This window comes from Emys orbicularis, chromosome 25, assembly GCF_028017835.1.
Source record: "Emys orbicularis isolate rEmyOrb1 chromosome 25, rEmyOrb1.hap1, whole genome shotgun sequence".
Lineage (NCBI taxonomy): Eukaryota > Metazoa > Chordata > Testudines > Emydidae > Emys > Emys orbicularis.
Genome location: NC_088707.1, coordinates 3,286,429 through 3,304,082, shown reverse-complemented (window position 1 = coordinate 3,304,082; position 17,654 = coordinate 3,286,429). Strand labels below are relative to the sequence as shown.

Genomic DNA, 17,654 nt, shown 5'->3' with positions numbered 1-17,654 from the left:
ACAAAGTTTAAGCACACGCGTACAGCCCCAATTCTGCAAGCACTTATTCCAACACTTAACTTTACTACTACACTGATTTCAGTGGGACTATTCATGGTGGGAAAGTGAAGCCTGTGTAGGATCAGGACTGTAGTCTTTGCCAGCCTAATGCCTTACCTGTGTGTACCATGCAGTGTCGGGCACGCGGCCGATGGTCAGCAAACCATAACTGAGTAAAAGGACACGCCTGGGCTGCTGACAATTCACGAGAGATTCACAGGCGCTGCAAACAATAACAAGTCAGAGAATGAGAACCAATGCACAGCAATGTAATAAAAATGAACAAGCACAAAAAACCATCTGCAGCGAGCTGACAGGGAATGTACAGCAGCCGCCCCCGCCCAGCGGCGGCCCTCAGGGGCCATGGGACATGTGGGAGTCCCGAGCGCCCCAGGGGAACTACATTTCCCAGCGCGCCCCGCGGGCGCGGGGGATGCTGGGGAGGGCGGAGCTGCCAGCTGCTGCTGCTGCTGCTGCGTTGTCCGCGGCGGCGGCGGGGAGTGGAGCCGGGCTGCGGGGAGAGGCCCCCGGGCCGAGAGCCGGCTGCGCAGCGCGGTGAGCACCGGGGCTGGGCGGTGTGGCAGGCCTCGGGTCTGCAGGGGGGCAGAGATAGGGGGCGGGGCCAAGGAGAGAGGCGGGGGAAAGGGGGTGCAGGGACCTGGAGGGGGGTGCAGGCATTCAGGGGAGCAGAGACCTGTCGAGGGGCAGAGTTGGGGGGGGTGTGCAAGCCTTGGGGGAAAGCCCCCGTGATGGGAGGGGCAAGGGGCTCGGGGCTCAGGGAGTGTGGGGGTGCTGGGCTCTGGACGAATGGGGGGATCTGCTGTCTAGGGACATGAGAAGCTGGGGAGCCCGCTGGGAGCGGCGCCTGCTTCCCCCTTGGGGGAGTGGGGCTGGGAGCCTGCCAGGGCGGGATGGCAACCTTTGGCTACGTTTTTTTGTGTGCGTCTGGGGTTAGGCCCTTGGACCGTTTCTTAGCACTCCAGAGGGTATTGTTTCTGTCCAGCTGAGTTTTTGGGGTGACCGGGACCTGGGGGGTAGGACTGGGAGGGAGCTTCCAGGCTGCCTTTAACCAAACTGTGCAGGCAAGCAGCACAAGAGGGGTCTCCAGGGGAACAATCGCTCTTTGGGGAGCCTGGAAAGCAACAAGCCAACTCTCAGCACCCTGGGATTTCAGCAAGGAGAGGGTATCAAGTATCAGGGGGTAGCCGTGTTAGTCTGTATCTACAAAAACAACAAGAAGTCTGGTGGCACCTTAAAGACTAACAGATTTATTTGGGCATAAGCTTTCATGGGTAAAAACCTCACTTCTTCAGATGCAGCGGAGGGGGGTTCCTGGAGATGTGAGCACATTCCCGGCATTCAGCGGCAGCATCCCAGGCTTTCTGAGGGGGGTGATGGAAGGGAGGTCTCCAGGGAGAGGTGACTTGCTGGCTTGGCAGCCCTAGAGTCTTGGCTATCCACAGAGCAGATACAGTATGGGGAAGTCTCCCACAAATCCCCAGTCACATCCCCCCACAACTACTGACCTGTAGAGGCTCTTTGGTCCCTGTGTCTGACAGCATCTTTTGGTTCTCCACTGAGGCTGCCATCTCTATTGTGATCTGGGTCTTTGTCCAAAGACCCAACTGCTCTGCCAGCCTGAGCTGGATTTGAACTGGTGACCTCGAGGTGAAAGACTCAGTGTCCCATCCCCGCTTTGTCCTCCCCTCGCTGACTCTCTCAAAGCCTCCCAGCTGAGCTGTCGGATAAAATCAAATTGTGCGACTAGAGCAAGGCGTCCGCTCCTGCAGCAGTTTCCTATAATACAATGTAGTGGAATGAGCTGGCGCAGCTAGGAAGCAACAGGTCCCTAAGTTGCCACGAAGAGGTTAATAGTGGGAGGCATATGGGGAAAGTGCAGACTGGAACAAATTCTTCTGTGCAAACAGAGGTGGGGGGTGAAGCTGGAGCTGGGGGGGGGGGGGGGAGCAGAGGCCTTCTGCAGTTCATAGGCAACGCAGCCCTCAATACCCGCTGCCAAGAAGCCGTGGGGATCTCCGCGCAGCTGCGGGAAATCCCCAGCAGAGGCATGTGTGTGGCTGGGACCTTTTCTTAGGGAGTCTGTAGGCTGAGAGAAGCTGGGGCATGAGTCCCATATGGTGGGTTCACTTCTGGCTTGGGTACGTATTTCCCCTTCCTCCTGCATCCCAAGCAGCACTGAAGAGGCCTCAGGGCACACACATCTCCAGGACAGCCTGCAATCTTCGCTTTACTTAGATTGCCAGCTTTCTGGGGCAGGGACCGGTTTTATTCTGCGCTTGTACAGCCCCTAAGCACCACAGGATCCGGGTCCTTGTCCATGCCTGGGAATCCTAGGTGCTACCACCGTACAGATAAATAATACTATTGTGCAGCCAGATTGCTATTTCCACGGGGAAATCCAAGCAACTGGCAGCTGTGCTGTAAGCTGTGGGAGCCCCTGTGGTTCCAAAGAGAGAAGATCATTGAAAAGTGATGAAAAGTCCCAGGTCCCCATAGTGGCTCAGGGAATAAAACTGGATGATCTGAGCAATAGCAGTCGTCTGGGAACTCCCATTGAAAGCTTGTATGTGCAGTGTTTGATTTGATAACAGCAAACCATGTTCAAATGACAGCAACCACAGATGGCTGCCAACCCCTTCTCCCCACATCACCCCACAGTCATAACTAGGGATCCGGATATTCCCCCAATGCGCAGGATTGTTCAGATGATGTGTTCTGGAAATGGCACTTGGAAGCTGCAAATTATGGATCCAGATTTGATCCCGCTTGTATATTTTAATTCAGGCCCTTTGCTCTAGGTAACAAGCTAAAGAGGGCGCAGGTGGGAGAGACTGGCAAAAGTAGAACTAGTGTGAGCGGTTAAATGTGGTCTGAGCATGGGACTGGGACCCCCTGAGTCCTTAGCCTAGCTCTGCCATTGATTGCAAGTGACTTCCCCTCTCTGGAGAACCTTGGCGTCATCTATAGAACGAGGCTGCTGATGCTTTGGGATGCTGTCAGATGGGGATTGATTAGATGGCATCTATTACTGTAAATGCGTAGAGAGCTCTGTGCCTCTGGGATGTGATCGGTAATTATCGTTCCAGTCCCTCCTCTAAAAACCTGTAGACCCTGGTCCTGCTACCCAGTGGAACAGACTGACAGTCTGCACACACTCAGCTTGAGCAAATGTTGTGGCACTCGTGGGTCATGTACAAAACATCGCCATTCAAACCCATGGGCTTTTTGCAACTTAGCATTCCCTGAGCTCTTTGTGGATGTAAGGCAGGAGCCTCATCTCACTGATGCTGGTGTAAACCCCAGATGATCCCATTGACTTCACAGGAGTCATTCTGGGCGTCCCCAGGGTGACTGGGGTTGGAATCTACTGTGTTCTACTCCAACCTGTCTGGAAAGCACTTCATAGCACACCCCACACCTGATTTCCCCATGGCCTCACCCCTCCTCTAGTCATTCCTACCTGTGTAAAGTGGGCGTAAAAAGACAATGCCAGGTGCTAAGAAGTGGATGATGCAGCCCTAATGATCTCTTGGGGTTTTCAGTATCATCCTATCACCTAAATTAGACTTACCCTGGCTCTAATCAACTAATATTAAGTGCTTTGAAAATGAGCATGATGGTGGTGTAAAAGGACAGAGCTATAGAGTCCATCTGGCAGGGGGTGGAGGTGCTGGTATGTCTCTTGGCAAGTGGGGGGGGGGGCATTGCCCATTCCCATATAACGCTGCAGCGAACAGGCACTGTACACCTCAGGCAATGTGGTAGGATGGTCCCCACCTTCTAACCGATCCTATGGCTGGCAGGTGTGTTTGGAAGGGCCCTTCAACTGGGGCGCTATGGAGAAGAGCGGGTTTTAGGAGACCACGTCCATCTCCATTAAGGAGGGTGGGGAACTTGCTAGCTCCCCAGTGGCCAGCCCACGCATATTGAAGGCATCATGTCCATCCGCCCAGCGAATGGCTCACTGCCTCATTGGCCCATTAACAGCCTGATCTCCCAGATACTGTCTTGCGTAATGTGTTGGTTGTTTGTCGTCTGTGTTGGTTCCAAAGGCCCCTCCCTTTGGAGTCCTTGACCCAGCGTGGCCTTGGCGTGGGCTGGTGCAACTCCTGCTGGCTTCAGCCAGAGTCGCAGGGTTTAATTTGGCTCTTGTTTAGAGTGCCACTGAAATATAACGCAGGAAGGAAAGCAGCTGAATATGGGCAAAATGTACCAAATGCTAGAAATCTCAATACTCTGATGGGTGAACTAGAGTGCCTGGCATTAAATGAGGATATTGATATAATAGGCATCAGGGAAGCTTGGTGGAATGAGGATAATGATGGGACACGGTAATACCAGGGTGTAAAATATATAGGAATGACAGTGTAGGTTGTGGGTGGGGGAGTGGCATTATATGTTAAAGAAAACATAGAGTCAAATAAGGTTCTTACATAAAACAAACTCTACTCATCTCCATAGACAGAAATTCCATGCTTGAATAAAAAGAGTAGAGCAGTAGGAATACACTACTGAACACCTGACCAGGGTGGGGACAGTGATTGTGAAACGGTATGGGAAGTTAGAGAGGCTACAAAAGCAGAATAATAATGGGTTAGGAAAGGGATAGATAATAAGACAGAAAATATCATATCATATATATATAAATTAGTGGTGCGCCCACACCCTGAATATTGTGAGCAGTTTGGGTACCCCATCTCAAAAAGGATATGGTGGACCTAGAAAAGGTTCAGAGAAGAGCAACACAGATATTCAAGGATATGGAACAGCTTCCATACATGGAGAGATTAAAAACTTAGGGCTGTTCAGCTTAGAAAAGAGACAGCTAAGGGGCAATATGATAGAGGTCTATACAGTCATGAATGATGTGGAAAAAGTGAATAGAGAAGTGTTGCTTATCTTTTCCCATAATACAAAAAACAGGGGGCACCCACTGAAATTAACAGGTGGCAGCATGAATACAAACAAGGAAGTACTTATTCACACAGCAATTGCCATGGGATGTTGTGAAGGCCAGAAGTATAACTGGATTCAAAATAGAATTAGGTAAGTTCATGGAGGATAGGTCCATCAATAGCCACTAGCCAAAATGGTCAGGGATGCAACCCCATAGTCAGGGTGACTCTAAACCTCTGACTGCCAGAAGCTGAGAGGGACAAGGGTGGATCACTCCAACTGCCCTGTTCTGTACACTCCCCTGAAGGCCTGGTACTGTCTACTGTCAGAGACAGGATTCGGGGCTAGATGGACCATGGTCTGACCCAATATGACCGTTCTTATATTCTTCTTGGGAGTCACTTTTCTGCCCTCCGAAACGAGCTCTGCTCTTCGCCAGCACAAACTTCTCTCTCCTTCCAGCTGAATGTTTGCTTTGGGCCAGAGCTGCATCTGATCCTTTGTGGTGAGGAGGAGAGTTGATGACCCCAGCGCTTTCTAGGATGTGGGGACTGCAGACAATAGCTCAGACTCTGTATGGCACCCCAGATCTTACTGCTGCCTCTTTCGCGTGTGATCTGTGCGCTATGCAGGGTTCCCTGGGGGAGATGCGCCCGCAGGGCCTCCCTGCCGTGCAGGGTTCCCTTGAGGAGATGCACCCGCAGGGGATATACGCCCCCTTGCCTCCCTAGACAAGCTGCAGCATAGTAAACAAATTGCATTAAGGGATGTAAGAGACTTAACCCCTTGTGAGCAGCAATGTAGTGCCTCCCTGGGCACCACACCTCTCACAATTGACATGTCACGCAGGGACTGCCTGGCAGGATGCATGCCAGTTAGTTCAAGGGCGTAAGAAGTTAAAGGAGGTGAGTGGATCTGGCTGTCAGCTGGAATGTTAGGGGGGATTCAGTTTGCTGAACGGGACTGGTACAAACTCAGTGGCCATATGGTCCCACTCTCTGTCTCTGCCATTCATGCAGAGAGCAGCAGACCATGTGCTGATCAAGCAGCTAACCAAAGTCCATCCGACTAGGGGTGAGCAGAACACGCTCAAAGGGATTGTCTGTTACATTCTGGCTGCAGGCATCATCCCTCCGCTGCTTCGGCTGGAGCCAAAGGCATGTTCCCCTCAGCCCCAGCTTGTAAATCGGGTCCCTCTTCTGTGCAGGAAGGATGGCACTGGCTCTGCTCTGGGTACAGCCTGTTGCTGATCTCCTGAAAGGACAACAGGAAGTTACATTTGAAGCGTTTTCCCTTTTCTCAGAGACTTCTCTGTGAGTTTGGGGATGAGGGGGGTAATTGCTGAGGTTAAAACCAGGGGTTGGGCAGGCTTCCCATCGTCCGTGTTGACTGTGCACCTCAATCTTGACCCACAGTACTTATCAATATACCTCAGTTATTCAGCACCCCCTGCATTTTCATTCCTGGTGTCCCCTACACAGCTCTGTCATTGCATCTCATTCCTGACTGCAGCCCCCCCCCCCCCCCCCCCCCGCTGTTCCAATCCCAGCCTCCCCCTGCGTAGGCTGCCCAGACATCCCTGTGTGATGGTTTAGTGGCAGGGAGAAATGGCCGTTTGGGACTGGGCTGAGATCTGCCAAGTTGGTTCCATCTGTGACTTAAATCAGGATCAGAACCTGGGTCCCAGAGATAGGTTAATGGCAATTTCTCAACACATCACTTGGCTCCTTCAGATGTTGGTTTCCTTTCAATATAGCAGTGTCTCCATCATCCCTTAAATCTTCGCCGTGTAATCCTGCCTCTGATGGTCCTCTGGTGAGCAAAGGAGCAAATAATGTTCCTGTGGAGAAGGGTTTAAAATATTCATTTCAATGGAAATTGTGACTTCTTCCACTTTGGTGGAGATTTCAGCCTCTCGTACATTATTATTTGTATTGTGGTAGCAGCTAGACGCCTCCATTGAGTTTGGGGGGCCCCTTTGCACAGGGTGCTGCCCCGCCCCCCCCGTGAGATTGGAGCCCCGTTGCACTGGGTGCTGTATTAACATGAAGAGAGGGACAGCCCCTGCTCTGAAGAATTTGCAGTCTGACTAGACATACAAAGGGGGGGGGCACAGGAGCGCAGAGGTACAGAGAGAGGAAGTGACTTGCTGGGGATCCCACAGCAGGTCGGTAGCAGATCTGGCAGCAGAATCCAGACGTCCTGGCTCCCGCTCCAGTGCCCTGCTCGCTCAGCCATGCAGTGATTCACTTTCTTGTGACACTTCCCGTCTATGACTCTGAGGGACAAGTGACATCAGTGGTGACATTTGTCAGTTTGCTCTGGCCCAGCACAAAACTGAGAATTGACTTGCTCCCCCGTCACAAGAGACACCAGTCAGCATCATTCTCAGTTGAGCGGCCACAGGACAGGAATCTGCCTGGCTCCCAATCTCTGTCCTGCCCCTTGAGTGCTGGGCTTTGAGAGTGTGAAGCCAGGGAGCTGGCTGTGTCCTTGCTAGTTCCCTGGGTCAGCAAGGTCCCCGCAGGGTCGGTGGCTGACAAGACAAGGAGAAAACTGACGATGCTGTTTGGTTTCTTCTCTGTTGAACTGGGGCGATGTTGCCAGTTCAGACGCTGGCCTGACAGCCCTGCAGATGGAGATCTCTAGCCGCAGAACAGACAGCTTCCTTCCCCCACCGGCCCAGCCTGAGGGACGTTCCAAACGAATAAGAGGCTAGTTCAGTCTCGGTGGTCCATTCAGTGCTAGGCCTCCCAGCACGGCGGCCCGTTACCGCCCATCCTGAGCCGAGCCCCACAAGGCGCTAGTCAGCCCAACATGCCTACCGCTGACCTGGGCTGAGTCAGGCTGTCAGCGGGTTGTTTTGTGTGTGTGACGAGGTTGGGTGTTGAGAATTCACGCACTAGCCTCTGTGAGCTGGGTTCGTATCTAGTGTGGGTCTGAGGTGAAGGAGAGGCAGCGTAGCCCCGTTGATAGAGCGTGGGATGGAGTCAGGAGACCTGGGTCCCGTCCTCTGGTTGCAGTTTGAGTCTGAAGGGATGTGTGTGTGGCAGGCCAGAGCTGGCATCGGCAGGGGGCAGGGCTGGGATAGTCGGGGGGGGTTTGTGAGTTGAGGTTGAGTGGCATCGCAAAGCATGTGCTGGGAGCCCGGGGCTGGGAGAGCAGGGGGCTGCGGGTCGGGATTGAGGAGCATTGGCACAGCTGGGTGTGCTGGGCGCCCAGGCCTGGAAGAGCTGCGGCGGCTGTAGATCCGGATTGGAACGCGTCTCAAACCTGGACTGGAACAGAGCAGGTAGAAGACGCCATAGACTTGTCTGTCACTGAGATCGGTCTAGCTCCTACAACTGCTTGGACTTTTCTCCCCTTTGGGTGGATGCTCTCCATTGCAACAATCCCAACCTTCACACTCAGCCTGGTGAAACACTCAAGTCTTTCCACCCCTGAGAAACAGCTGGGAAATAGGAGCTTAGCAGTCATCTGCTTCAGAAGGGGGAGGGGGTTGGAGCAAAGTTTCCATCGCTTTTCTCATGGGCTTTGTTTTTCCTGTAGGTGAACAAATCCCATCTGTAAAGCTAATAAGCTGTGTTGTGGGGGGAGGGGCCGTTGGCTTTGATTGGTTAGTAGCTCTTAAGTAAGCTTGGAAATAAGATGCAGAGACCTGTAAGCCGTGGAGAGACTGGGTTTAGGGATGACTTCTGTACAAGAGATGTAAATATCGATCCAGGAACAGAGGGGTGTCCTGGATGAAAGGGGTGACGGGGAGTATTTTAGGCAGGAGAAGAGAGAATTTGAAATGGAACCTGCAAAATTTTTCTGATATTACTCAGTGGCTGACATCCTCAGTGTGCCGTGATCCCTATGGTGTCCACATGAAGTAGATTTCAACCAAGTCTAATCCACATTTTACAAATGGGAAACTGAGGCACAAAAAGGAGACGGGGCCCAAATTTCAAAAATGCTGCCTTAGTTTGCAACTGCCCTGATTTTTCATCGGGGGTGGAGTTGGATTTTCAGCCGTCTCTGAAAATCAAGCCAGAATCTCTACAAGCTAGACACCCAGAATACTGAAGCAGCTGATAGCATGTCGTTTGGCCTAAGCGCTCGATTCTAAGGTCTGTAGGAGTCTGCCCATTGACTCCAATGAGCTGTAGATTGGGCCCTACCTGACCTGCCCAAGGGTGAAGATGGGGGTTAGCATCTGAGCTGTAATTGGGATTCATGAGTTCCTGCCTCCTAGCCCCATACTCAGACCACACCTCTGTCTCCCACTAGAGTATCGATGACTGGCCCCTCCTGGGGGATGTTCTGTGATCCAGGAAAGTGGTGATGAGAAGCTGAGCAATTAGCACATTTGGGGTGTCCTGTCTGCAGGCAACAGAGCAGGTCCAAAGTCCTCTCCAAGCATAACCACTTGTCGGCCTGTGGTGTCAAGGTTTCTAAGTGGCAGAGAAATTGGTGTGTCTGTCGGATAGCAGCCCTGCCTTGCGCTGGATGGCTGATGCTGAGCAGCGTCCGTGGGTGACTACAGGAGGCCTGAAGGACACAGCACGGCCAACAGCAGTTGCAGGAGGCATAGTGTTTGTTCTGTGTAATAACCCTTGTCAAGGACAATAAAAAAGATAGAGCTGCAGCCTGCAAAATAACCCAGGCCCAGGATTCTATGTAAGGAAACTTGGAACATCTGGCTTCTGTGTAAAGAACACAATAGGTCTGGCTGCAACCCGCCTCCCACACAACGCGGGCATGTGAGCTGGAGAAGAGCAGCAAATCGGTCTCCCAGCAATGGGAGCTAAACCAGCAACAACACTAGAAACTTACCAGGAAGGGAGAGCCTGGCTTGTCTAGGCCTTTTTATTTCTGCATCTGTTTCTGCATCTGTACTTCAGTAGCTACTAAACTTTGAATGAAAAAGTAGCGTGCTCCTACTAATGCAAAAATTGGTCAACTTTTTGAAAAATCGGCCAAAAAGCAACAAAGCAGCTTTGGAATAAAGGCTGACAAATACATAGGAATTAATGTTGGGCAAGGATGGGCAAAAATTTCCAAATGTTGACCCTGGCCTTGCATACACCCTCAACATAATGCATGTGACAAGTCCCACGTGCTGAAGTGTTTGCAGGATCAGGGTTTTATGTGCCAAACAGTTAGGCACATACAGATTTCAAGGCCAGAAGCAACATTTCTAATAGTCAAGTCTGACCTCCTGTATCTCACAGCCCCAAAACTCCCTCCCAGTGATTCCTGCATTGAGCTCAGGAAGTGGTGATGGAGGAGCTGGAGCGAGTCTCTTAGCAAGACGTCAAGTGATGGAGAATACTCCCGTTGCTCTGTTGAAGGTGTGGTGGCACCTTGGTGCTCGGCACCTTTGGGAGACAGATGGCGATGAAGTTCCTTGCTTCAGTCCCACAAAGGTCTGAGCTAGGGTGACCAGACAGCAAGTGTAAGAAATCAGGGGGGTGGGAGTAATAGACATCTGTATAAGAAAAAGCCCCAAATATCAGTACTGTCCCTATAAAATCGGGATATCTGGTCACTCTAGCTGAGCCTGAAAATACTTGCTGACTTGGCTTAGCAGTGACTTCATTGCTCAGTACCACGAGTTATCCCACGGTCTGGGAGCAATATGCTCACAGGATTGGGCCCATCATTAGCACCTTTTGGCTGTCTCTGGAATCTGAGGTTTTTTTGGTTGATCTTGCTCTGACTGAATGACATCACAATCTGCCTTCCAATTGGAGCCAGCTTTGGAGTGTACCGGCTGGACAGCAGCTGGCTGAGATCTGCTGAGGGGTGAGTGGAAACCCTCATTTCCTGTTCGCTTTGTGATGGTGGTTTTTATCCCTGTAGGGTGGTGGCAGCGTTCGAACCTTGGCCACAGATAGGCCTGTCCAGCTCCGTTCTGCTCCCGCTCCTTGTGTGTTTCGTCATTAGCTGAAAGTTCAGTCAGCGTGCTCTGTATTGAATCCTGGGACTGGTGTTTGCTGTTGAACCTGTTTCATTATGCAGGCGAATGCGTGCAGCAGCCCTAGGCCCTGAGGTTTCATGGATTGCTGGGTATGGCACCAAATCCAACCTCAGTCCAGCCATTGACAATCTTTTCCTTTCCAGCAGTGAGTCTCTCTTTCTGGCCTTATCAGAATCGCTTTGAAAATGCTTCTTTCCGTGCTGCTCCTGGGGTCTGCACGTTCTACCCCACGGCAGGGTGGGAGCCTTCTCCTGTAGGGCACCCCCTGGTGAAGCAACCTCCCTGCATCGTTACCTCACCATGGCTTTTCTAACCTCGCTGTCAAAGGATCTCGCTCCTGGAGCTCTTCATTTCTCCTTCCCGTTGCTGTAATGACCTCTCCAAAGATCATTGGGAGACTTTTTTTTTTTTTTTTTGGTCCTGCTTACGAAACAAGAGCCCAGTTCTGTGATGTGGGTCAGTGTGGTGAGGCTCCTGCAGCCACGCAGAATCCTATGGCAGTCAATGGGGCTAATCCTAGGTGTAAGGTTACACACACCTAAGACTTTGCAGAATCGGGGCTGAAGTTTTTCTCAGGACATGTTATGGCCTGGATCCTGCAAACCCTTAAGCATGTGGGTAACTATGCTCCAGATTTTGCAGGACCAGGGCCCTAATGTGTCCTGCAAAAGAACATTTGGTCCATGTTATGCTGTGAAATTACCCATTTGGCTCTTCACAGGCAGAGTCACAGGACTGAAATCATCCATATGCCCCGGTTCCACCAGAATATACCACCAGCGTTAGAAATATCCCCATTGTAGAGATGTTTCTCATTTCCTGGCACCTTCCACCTGAATCTCAAAAGTGAGTGGATTTAGCTCCCACACAAGAGTATTGTCTCTATTTTATAACTAGGGTAACTGAGGCAGAGGGCAGTGAAGTGACTTGCCCAAGGTTTTGTGGTGAGAGGGTGGCAGTGTCTGGGACAGAATCCGGTAGACCTCCTGTCGGCTGCTTTACCTGCAAGACAATGCTCCATCCTGGGCTGGTCTTGGCTGAGTAGCAGGGACAGGGAAGGATGGGGCCGTTTGCATGGAGGATTCTGGTTAGCTTCCAGCTTAATGGAGTGGCAGAGTCTGCTGCCTCCCTGCGCTGACCTGCCTCTTGTTCTTCTTGGTTCAGTTCAGGACTGTCTAGCCGACGCATGAGCCAGCATGAACGTGGGGACGGCTCACAGCGAGGTGAACCCCAACACCCGGGTCATGAACAGCCGGGGCATCTGGCTCTCCTACGTGCTGGGGATTGGCCTGCTGCATGTGGTCCTCCTCAGCATCCCCTTCTTCAGTGTCCCCGTGGTTTGGACTCTCACCAACATCATCCACAACATGGTAAGGGGGCGCCACGGCTCACTGGCCCCATGGGGAACCCCCAGCTGGGCTCGATGGTCACATGGGTGGTTAGCTGCCGAGGGATCCTACAGTGAAATCAAACCCCAAGTCCTGAGTTCCCACCAGTGTGTGGGATGCAATCTGGCTGACTGAGCAGCCACATCCCAGGCTCAGCCCCCTTTCACCTTGAGGTCATGGGTTCAAATCCAGCCCAGGTGGTAACAACCAAATGTTTGGTGTTCACCGTCCCCTGCGTGAATTGATTTTGGGTCTCAGACCAGCTCCCATCCGGGCAAGTGTCCGCATCACCAAAGCCACCCGAAGAGGCCCCCGCAGGAGCGGGAATAGGCTGTGGGGTGTAAACTACTGTCTGGCGCCCGGACACATGGAGAGCAGTGCAAGATGGGGGAGCCTTGTGTGACGACTGTCCTCTTGGCTGACTCAGAGGGTTGAACCAGCAACCTCCCGGGTTGGAAGTGTGAGTCTCTACAGCTTGAGCTAAAGGACCAAAGACTAGGAACTATGACAGCCTCACATCCTCCGAGGGTCAGGCCCAGAGGGGGACCTGCTGCCCGCTGGTTACGCTCACTTTGCTGCTGCCCAGGAATCCTCTGGTGTTACTGGCAACAAAGGGAGAGGCAGGAAGGGCAAGGTGGGTTTTTGTACCCAGGAGTTGGAGGGTTTATAAAAATCAGCTGCTGACTTGTGAGCTGACAGTGGGCTGGGCCCAGATGAGAGGACCAGGGTGCAAAGCCCAGGGATGGGGTGGGGGTTGTTGGCCATTTGTCTGAGTCTAATGATACTGTATCTGGAGCAAGTGCATAATGTGAACGGGGGGGGGGGGGGGGGGGGGGGTCACTGACTCGAGTGTATCGTAGAAATGAAACAGTCAGTTTTCCTCATGGGTGTGGGCTGGGGTGTGTGGGTTTTTTTTTATTTTTATTTATTTATTTATTTATTTCCAGGGGATGGGTTTGGGGATGTGGGTGAGTGGACGCACTGCTGCCCTCTGCTGGGACATGACACAACCGCAGCCGTTCAGCGGAACCTTTTCCTCTGGGGCTGAGAAAAACGCCCCATGCTTTTCACTGATGATATATTCTCCCCCTCCGGACTCCCCTCTTGTTTTAGTCTGTTTGTCTCCCTGAGATCAGACCGTGGCTCCATGCAGCAGCTTGCTCCCTGATTTCCAGGTCAGAGAAACCCAGACGTTAGCACAGACGCAGCAGCTGGTCTATTTGTGCCCTATGGTTAAAGTGATTCTCGGCTTGAGATTAATCAGAGACCGGGAATTGATTCCCTCGCAGGGCTCCTGACGCCCCATTCCATAAAAACCATCCAGATCTCGAGCAATCGGCAGCTGGAGCTGAGAGCAAAAGGGCTGAGATCAGCACTGGTGCGCTCTGCTCTCGTGCCAATCAGACCTCCTTGCCTTGACCTCTGTCCAGTTAAGAGTGGTGAGTCTTAGGAGCAGGAGGCTTTTAAAGGGCCAGCAGCAATTGTTCATAAACAACAATCCCAACGGATTTGTCGTTGGCTTCTCCAAGGATTTGTTGCTTGTGTGTACCTGGAGCGTGTGTCACTGGAATCTTTCCAGGAGATTGCTTAAGTTCCGGTTACAATAATACTCCGCTTTTATCTAGTGCGTCTCACCGGTGGAGCTCACAGTCCTTTACACAGGAGGTTGGTGTCATTATCCCCATTTTGCAGATGGGGAAGCTGAGGCACAGAGAGGCTGACTTGCCCAAGGTCAGAGCTGGACGTAGGGTTCCTGAGTGCCCAGGGCAGTGTTCTGTCCACTGGACAGCCCTGCCTCCCCATAAATAACATTGCTACCCCTTTGCCGTCCTCTAGAGCCGCACCGTTTAGAATCTCAACGCTCACTGCAAACAGCAATGCGTTACCCTTCTCCCCCCATGGCGTGGGGGTCAATATTATCACGCTTTCACAACTGAGGGAGCTGTGGCACGTAGGGATGAAAGTCAGTTGAGGTTAGAACTGGGAATAGAGCCTGGGAGGTGCCACTCTCAGCACCCCCCCCCCAAACGTGCATCGCAGGGCCGGGGGCAACGAGTCTGTAGCTGTTCCATTTCAAAGGTTTTCTCCTGACCGACAGGCAGGAAGCACCTGGTATGGTCTGTGCAACTGTATGGCCATGTTCACGCCTAAGTCTGTGCAGCAGGAAGAGATGCGATACTGGAGTTTGATTTCGCTCCATATGTATTCTCCTCTGATGCCGGGGATCTGCATTTCCTAATGTGACCGTCACCATCTTGGCCAGGGCACCAGGGAGCTCCAGCGCTAAAAGCAGGAGCTGCTACAGCTTGAGCTCAAGAGCCCAGGCTTCCTAGCCGGGCTGTAACCAGCTCATCCTGTGGGACCCTAATTGCCAATGCCAAAAAAAAAAAAAAAATCTCATCAGATGACAACAGCTCCCCCTAGTGGCACAGCCCTGGCTTGCAAGTGTAAGAGCTTTCCTAGTGATGAGTTGTGGGTGGCTAAGGTCAGACGAATCTCTCCAGACACCTGGTCTCAGAGGGCTGCACAAGTTTTACCTTCTGCTCGTGTTTGCTACAGAGTATGTACATCTTCCTGCACACCGTGAAAGGAACGCCCTTTGAGACACCGGACCAGGGGAAAGCCCGGTTGCTCACGCACTGGGAGCAGATGGACTATGGGGTGCAGTTCACGGCATCGCGCAAGTTCCTGACCATCACGCCCATCGTGCTGTGAGTACTTTGGGCGGGCGGGCTGGTCACAGCGGCACCCTGTCGAACGAAGCTAAAGCCCTCCATTGGCCTCCAAAAACAATGCTAGCTTGGGGGCCTAAAAGCAGATCCACATATGTTGCAATACCAGATTTATTCACAGTATCCATAGCCCACTTGTGTCTGTGCTGCTGTCCACCACTCATGGCGTGGATGTCTTGGGGATCTGCTTTGAGCTTGTGTCCAGGTGCTATTCAGCCTGGGTCAGTGCCCATAAAAAGCAGTTAGAAAGAGACCAGTGCAGCCCTGATGCGCTTCGAAGGTTCACTATCTCACAAGTCACCAGGGCTGGCACTGATTAACATTAACATGATTTATGTGTATTATGGTAGCAGCTAGGAGCCCCAGTCACAGACCCAGGGCCCCATTGTGCCGGGTGCTGCACAGATACAGAACAAAAAGACTGTCCCTACCCCCAAAAGTGAACAGTCTACGTATAAGACAAGAGACAACAAGTGGCTACTCTAGGGATGGTTTGGGGCAAGCTCTATGAGACAGTATGGACCAGAACGACAGGCAGTGGTTTCAGCCCACCAGCAGCCTGACTGTTGCCAAGTTACACTCACTAACTGACCCCACCGCTGAATCTTGCCCCCAGACCAGGGGCATTGGATTTGGCCTCATGGCAAAAGGGATTTGGCAGAGGGCGATGAGATGGCTTTGTGGATTTTTATGGGGAATTCCTCCCCAGCACAAGGGGCAGCAAGGGAGAAGCATGAAGGTGCTCGTCTGACAATCTAACAGGTGGGCAGTGCAGGCTGGCACCCTGGCTTTACTGGAAGCAGGTGTCAACCTCTCAGAAGGGAATGAGAGAGAAGTAGGGTGGAGAGGCCGCGAAGGGCTCTGAAAGCGAAGACAAGTAGTTTGCGTTTAATGTGATGGAGAAATTCTTCAGAGCATCCAAAGTCTGCAGAGTCCCAGTGGAGTGACGTGTTGGAGTCTGGATCAGACTGTAAAATCACATCACCAAGGGGAACATCTTGCTTTTCACCCCCCTCTGTCCCCTGGCTCCCCTGCCACCCACATTTCAGTTCTGACTCATGTAATCGCTACTGGGAAATGTTGTTTTCCAGCCATCTACAGTGCGAGGGGTGGAGGGTAGCCTCCATCACCATCGACTGAAGATATTTCTGAAGGGCCAGTCTCTGCCGTGTCTGTTGCCAAAAGCACACACAAGCTGCTGCTGCAAAGATGCTCAGCTGTTTAAAGTCTTTTGGGACCAGAGCTCATGGCCAGAAGGAGAGAGAGAGACTGAGATCCCCCAGGGTGAGACTAAATCCACTTTGGAATCGGGGCTCACTAGCTGCTAGAAACCGGATCCTTGTTTTTTTATTTTGGCTTACCCGGCTTTGCTGTGTTGTGCTAATCTGAAGCCCTGTCTGTCTGCCCTGAGCTGGTGGCTAGATTCAGAGGTGGGGTCGGCTAGTGGGTGTAACTTATACACCAAGGGAGCAGTATGGGTTGTAGCAGGAAAAGCAGTCAATGAGTCACTTGCAACCAATATCTCTCCTCAGATCGTCACTGGCCCCGGGGAGTGATGGAAGCTGTGGGTAGCTGTGATTCAACTTCCGCTTCTCTCTCCCCTAGGTATTTCCTCACCAGTTTCTACACGAAATATGACCGGATACACTTCATAATCAACACCATCTCCCTGATGAGCGTCTTGATCCCCAAGCTGCCCCAGCTCCACGGAGTCCGGATCTTTGGGATCAACAAGTACTGAGCCCCCGGATGAAGTGAGCTGAAGTCGAAGGGGAAACCCAGTCGTCTTAGTCCTCCCTCACCCCCCCCCCCCCCCACCGGGATATAATTTCACAGCGGCTCTTTAAATGCAGTATCCAATAGACGTGTATACCGCATGCAGGATCCTCGTGCCCAATAAATCTAAGCAAACTCTGGAGTAGCAGAATCCTGAGTAGAGTTTAGCATGGAGCCAGGAGACTGGGGGGTGGACTTCTTGTGCTCCAGTATCATGAGTAGATGCAGATAGACTGAGACGTTGAGGTACAAATAGGTCAGTTTCTGGGGAGACTCCCATCCCGAGGCCAATACACTGAATGGAGAGAGCAGGGGTGAGGAGAAAGATTTAAGAGCTAGTAGTTATTACTATGGCAAATGCACTTTAAAATACATTGGCCCTTTTTGAGGTTAGATGCACTCGCAAAGGGCTACGTGGGGAAATTAAAGGGGGGCATGGCCAGATTTCCCAGGTGTGAAAAATTAGTTGGCCACTTTAATTTTGGGAGGTGGATTTTATTCTTAAACCTCTCTCCTCCTGCTGGGGAGGGAATCCTTTTTTCTAGTGAGAAAACAGGAAGGACCTTTCCCGTTTTCCAAGGTACCGTTTGTATGATTCGGGGGGAAGGAATTCGATTCCAAGTTGTTTCTGTTAATTTAAACTATAACCAATGTCTGTCTTTGTTTAAAGTGGAAGTAGTTATATTTTAAAGCGTGTGTGATGGGGGGGTATTCTCCCCCATCACATGCAGCCCTGCAGTGTTACCCATAATCCTACTGCCACACAGGGCTAAGAGGTGTGATGGTGCTGCTTGTTAGTTGTGTGATTAAAAATGTTAACACTGCCCATCAGAGTGA

General features: G+C 51.9%; 1 protein-coding gene across 1 annotated transcript; it reads left to right on the top strand.

Annotated features, from left to right (window-relative positions):
- The first annotated feature begins 534 nt into the window (after nt 1-534).
- Nucleotides 535-17,377, top strand: ORMDL3 (ORMDL sphingolipid biosynthesis regulator 3). Its single transcript, XM_065422694.1, has 5 exons — nt 535-594; nt 12,086-12,291; nt 14,869-15,020; nt 16,647-16,795; nt 17,363-17,377. The coding sequence occupies exons 2-4, from the start codon at nt 12,118-12,120 to the stop codon at nt 16,780-16,782; spliced, it is 462 nt and encodes a 153-aa protein (XP_065278766.1). The 5' UTR covers nt 535-594; nt 12,086-12,117; the 3' UTR covers nt 16,783-16,795; nt 17,363-17,377.
- The last annotated feature ends 277 nt before the right edge of the window (nt 17,378-17,654 follow it).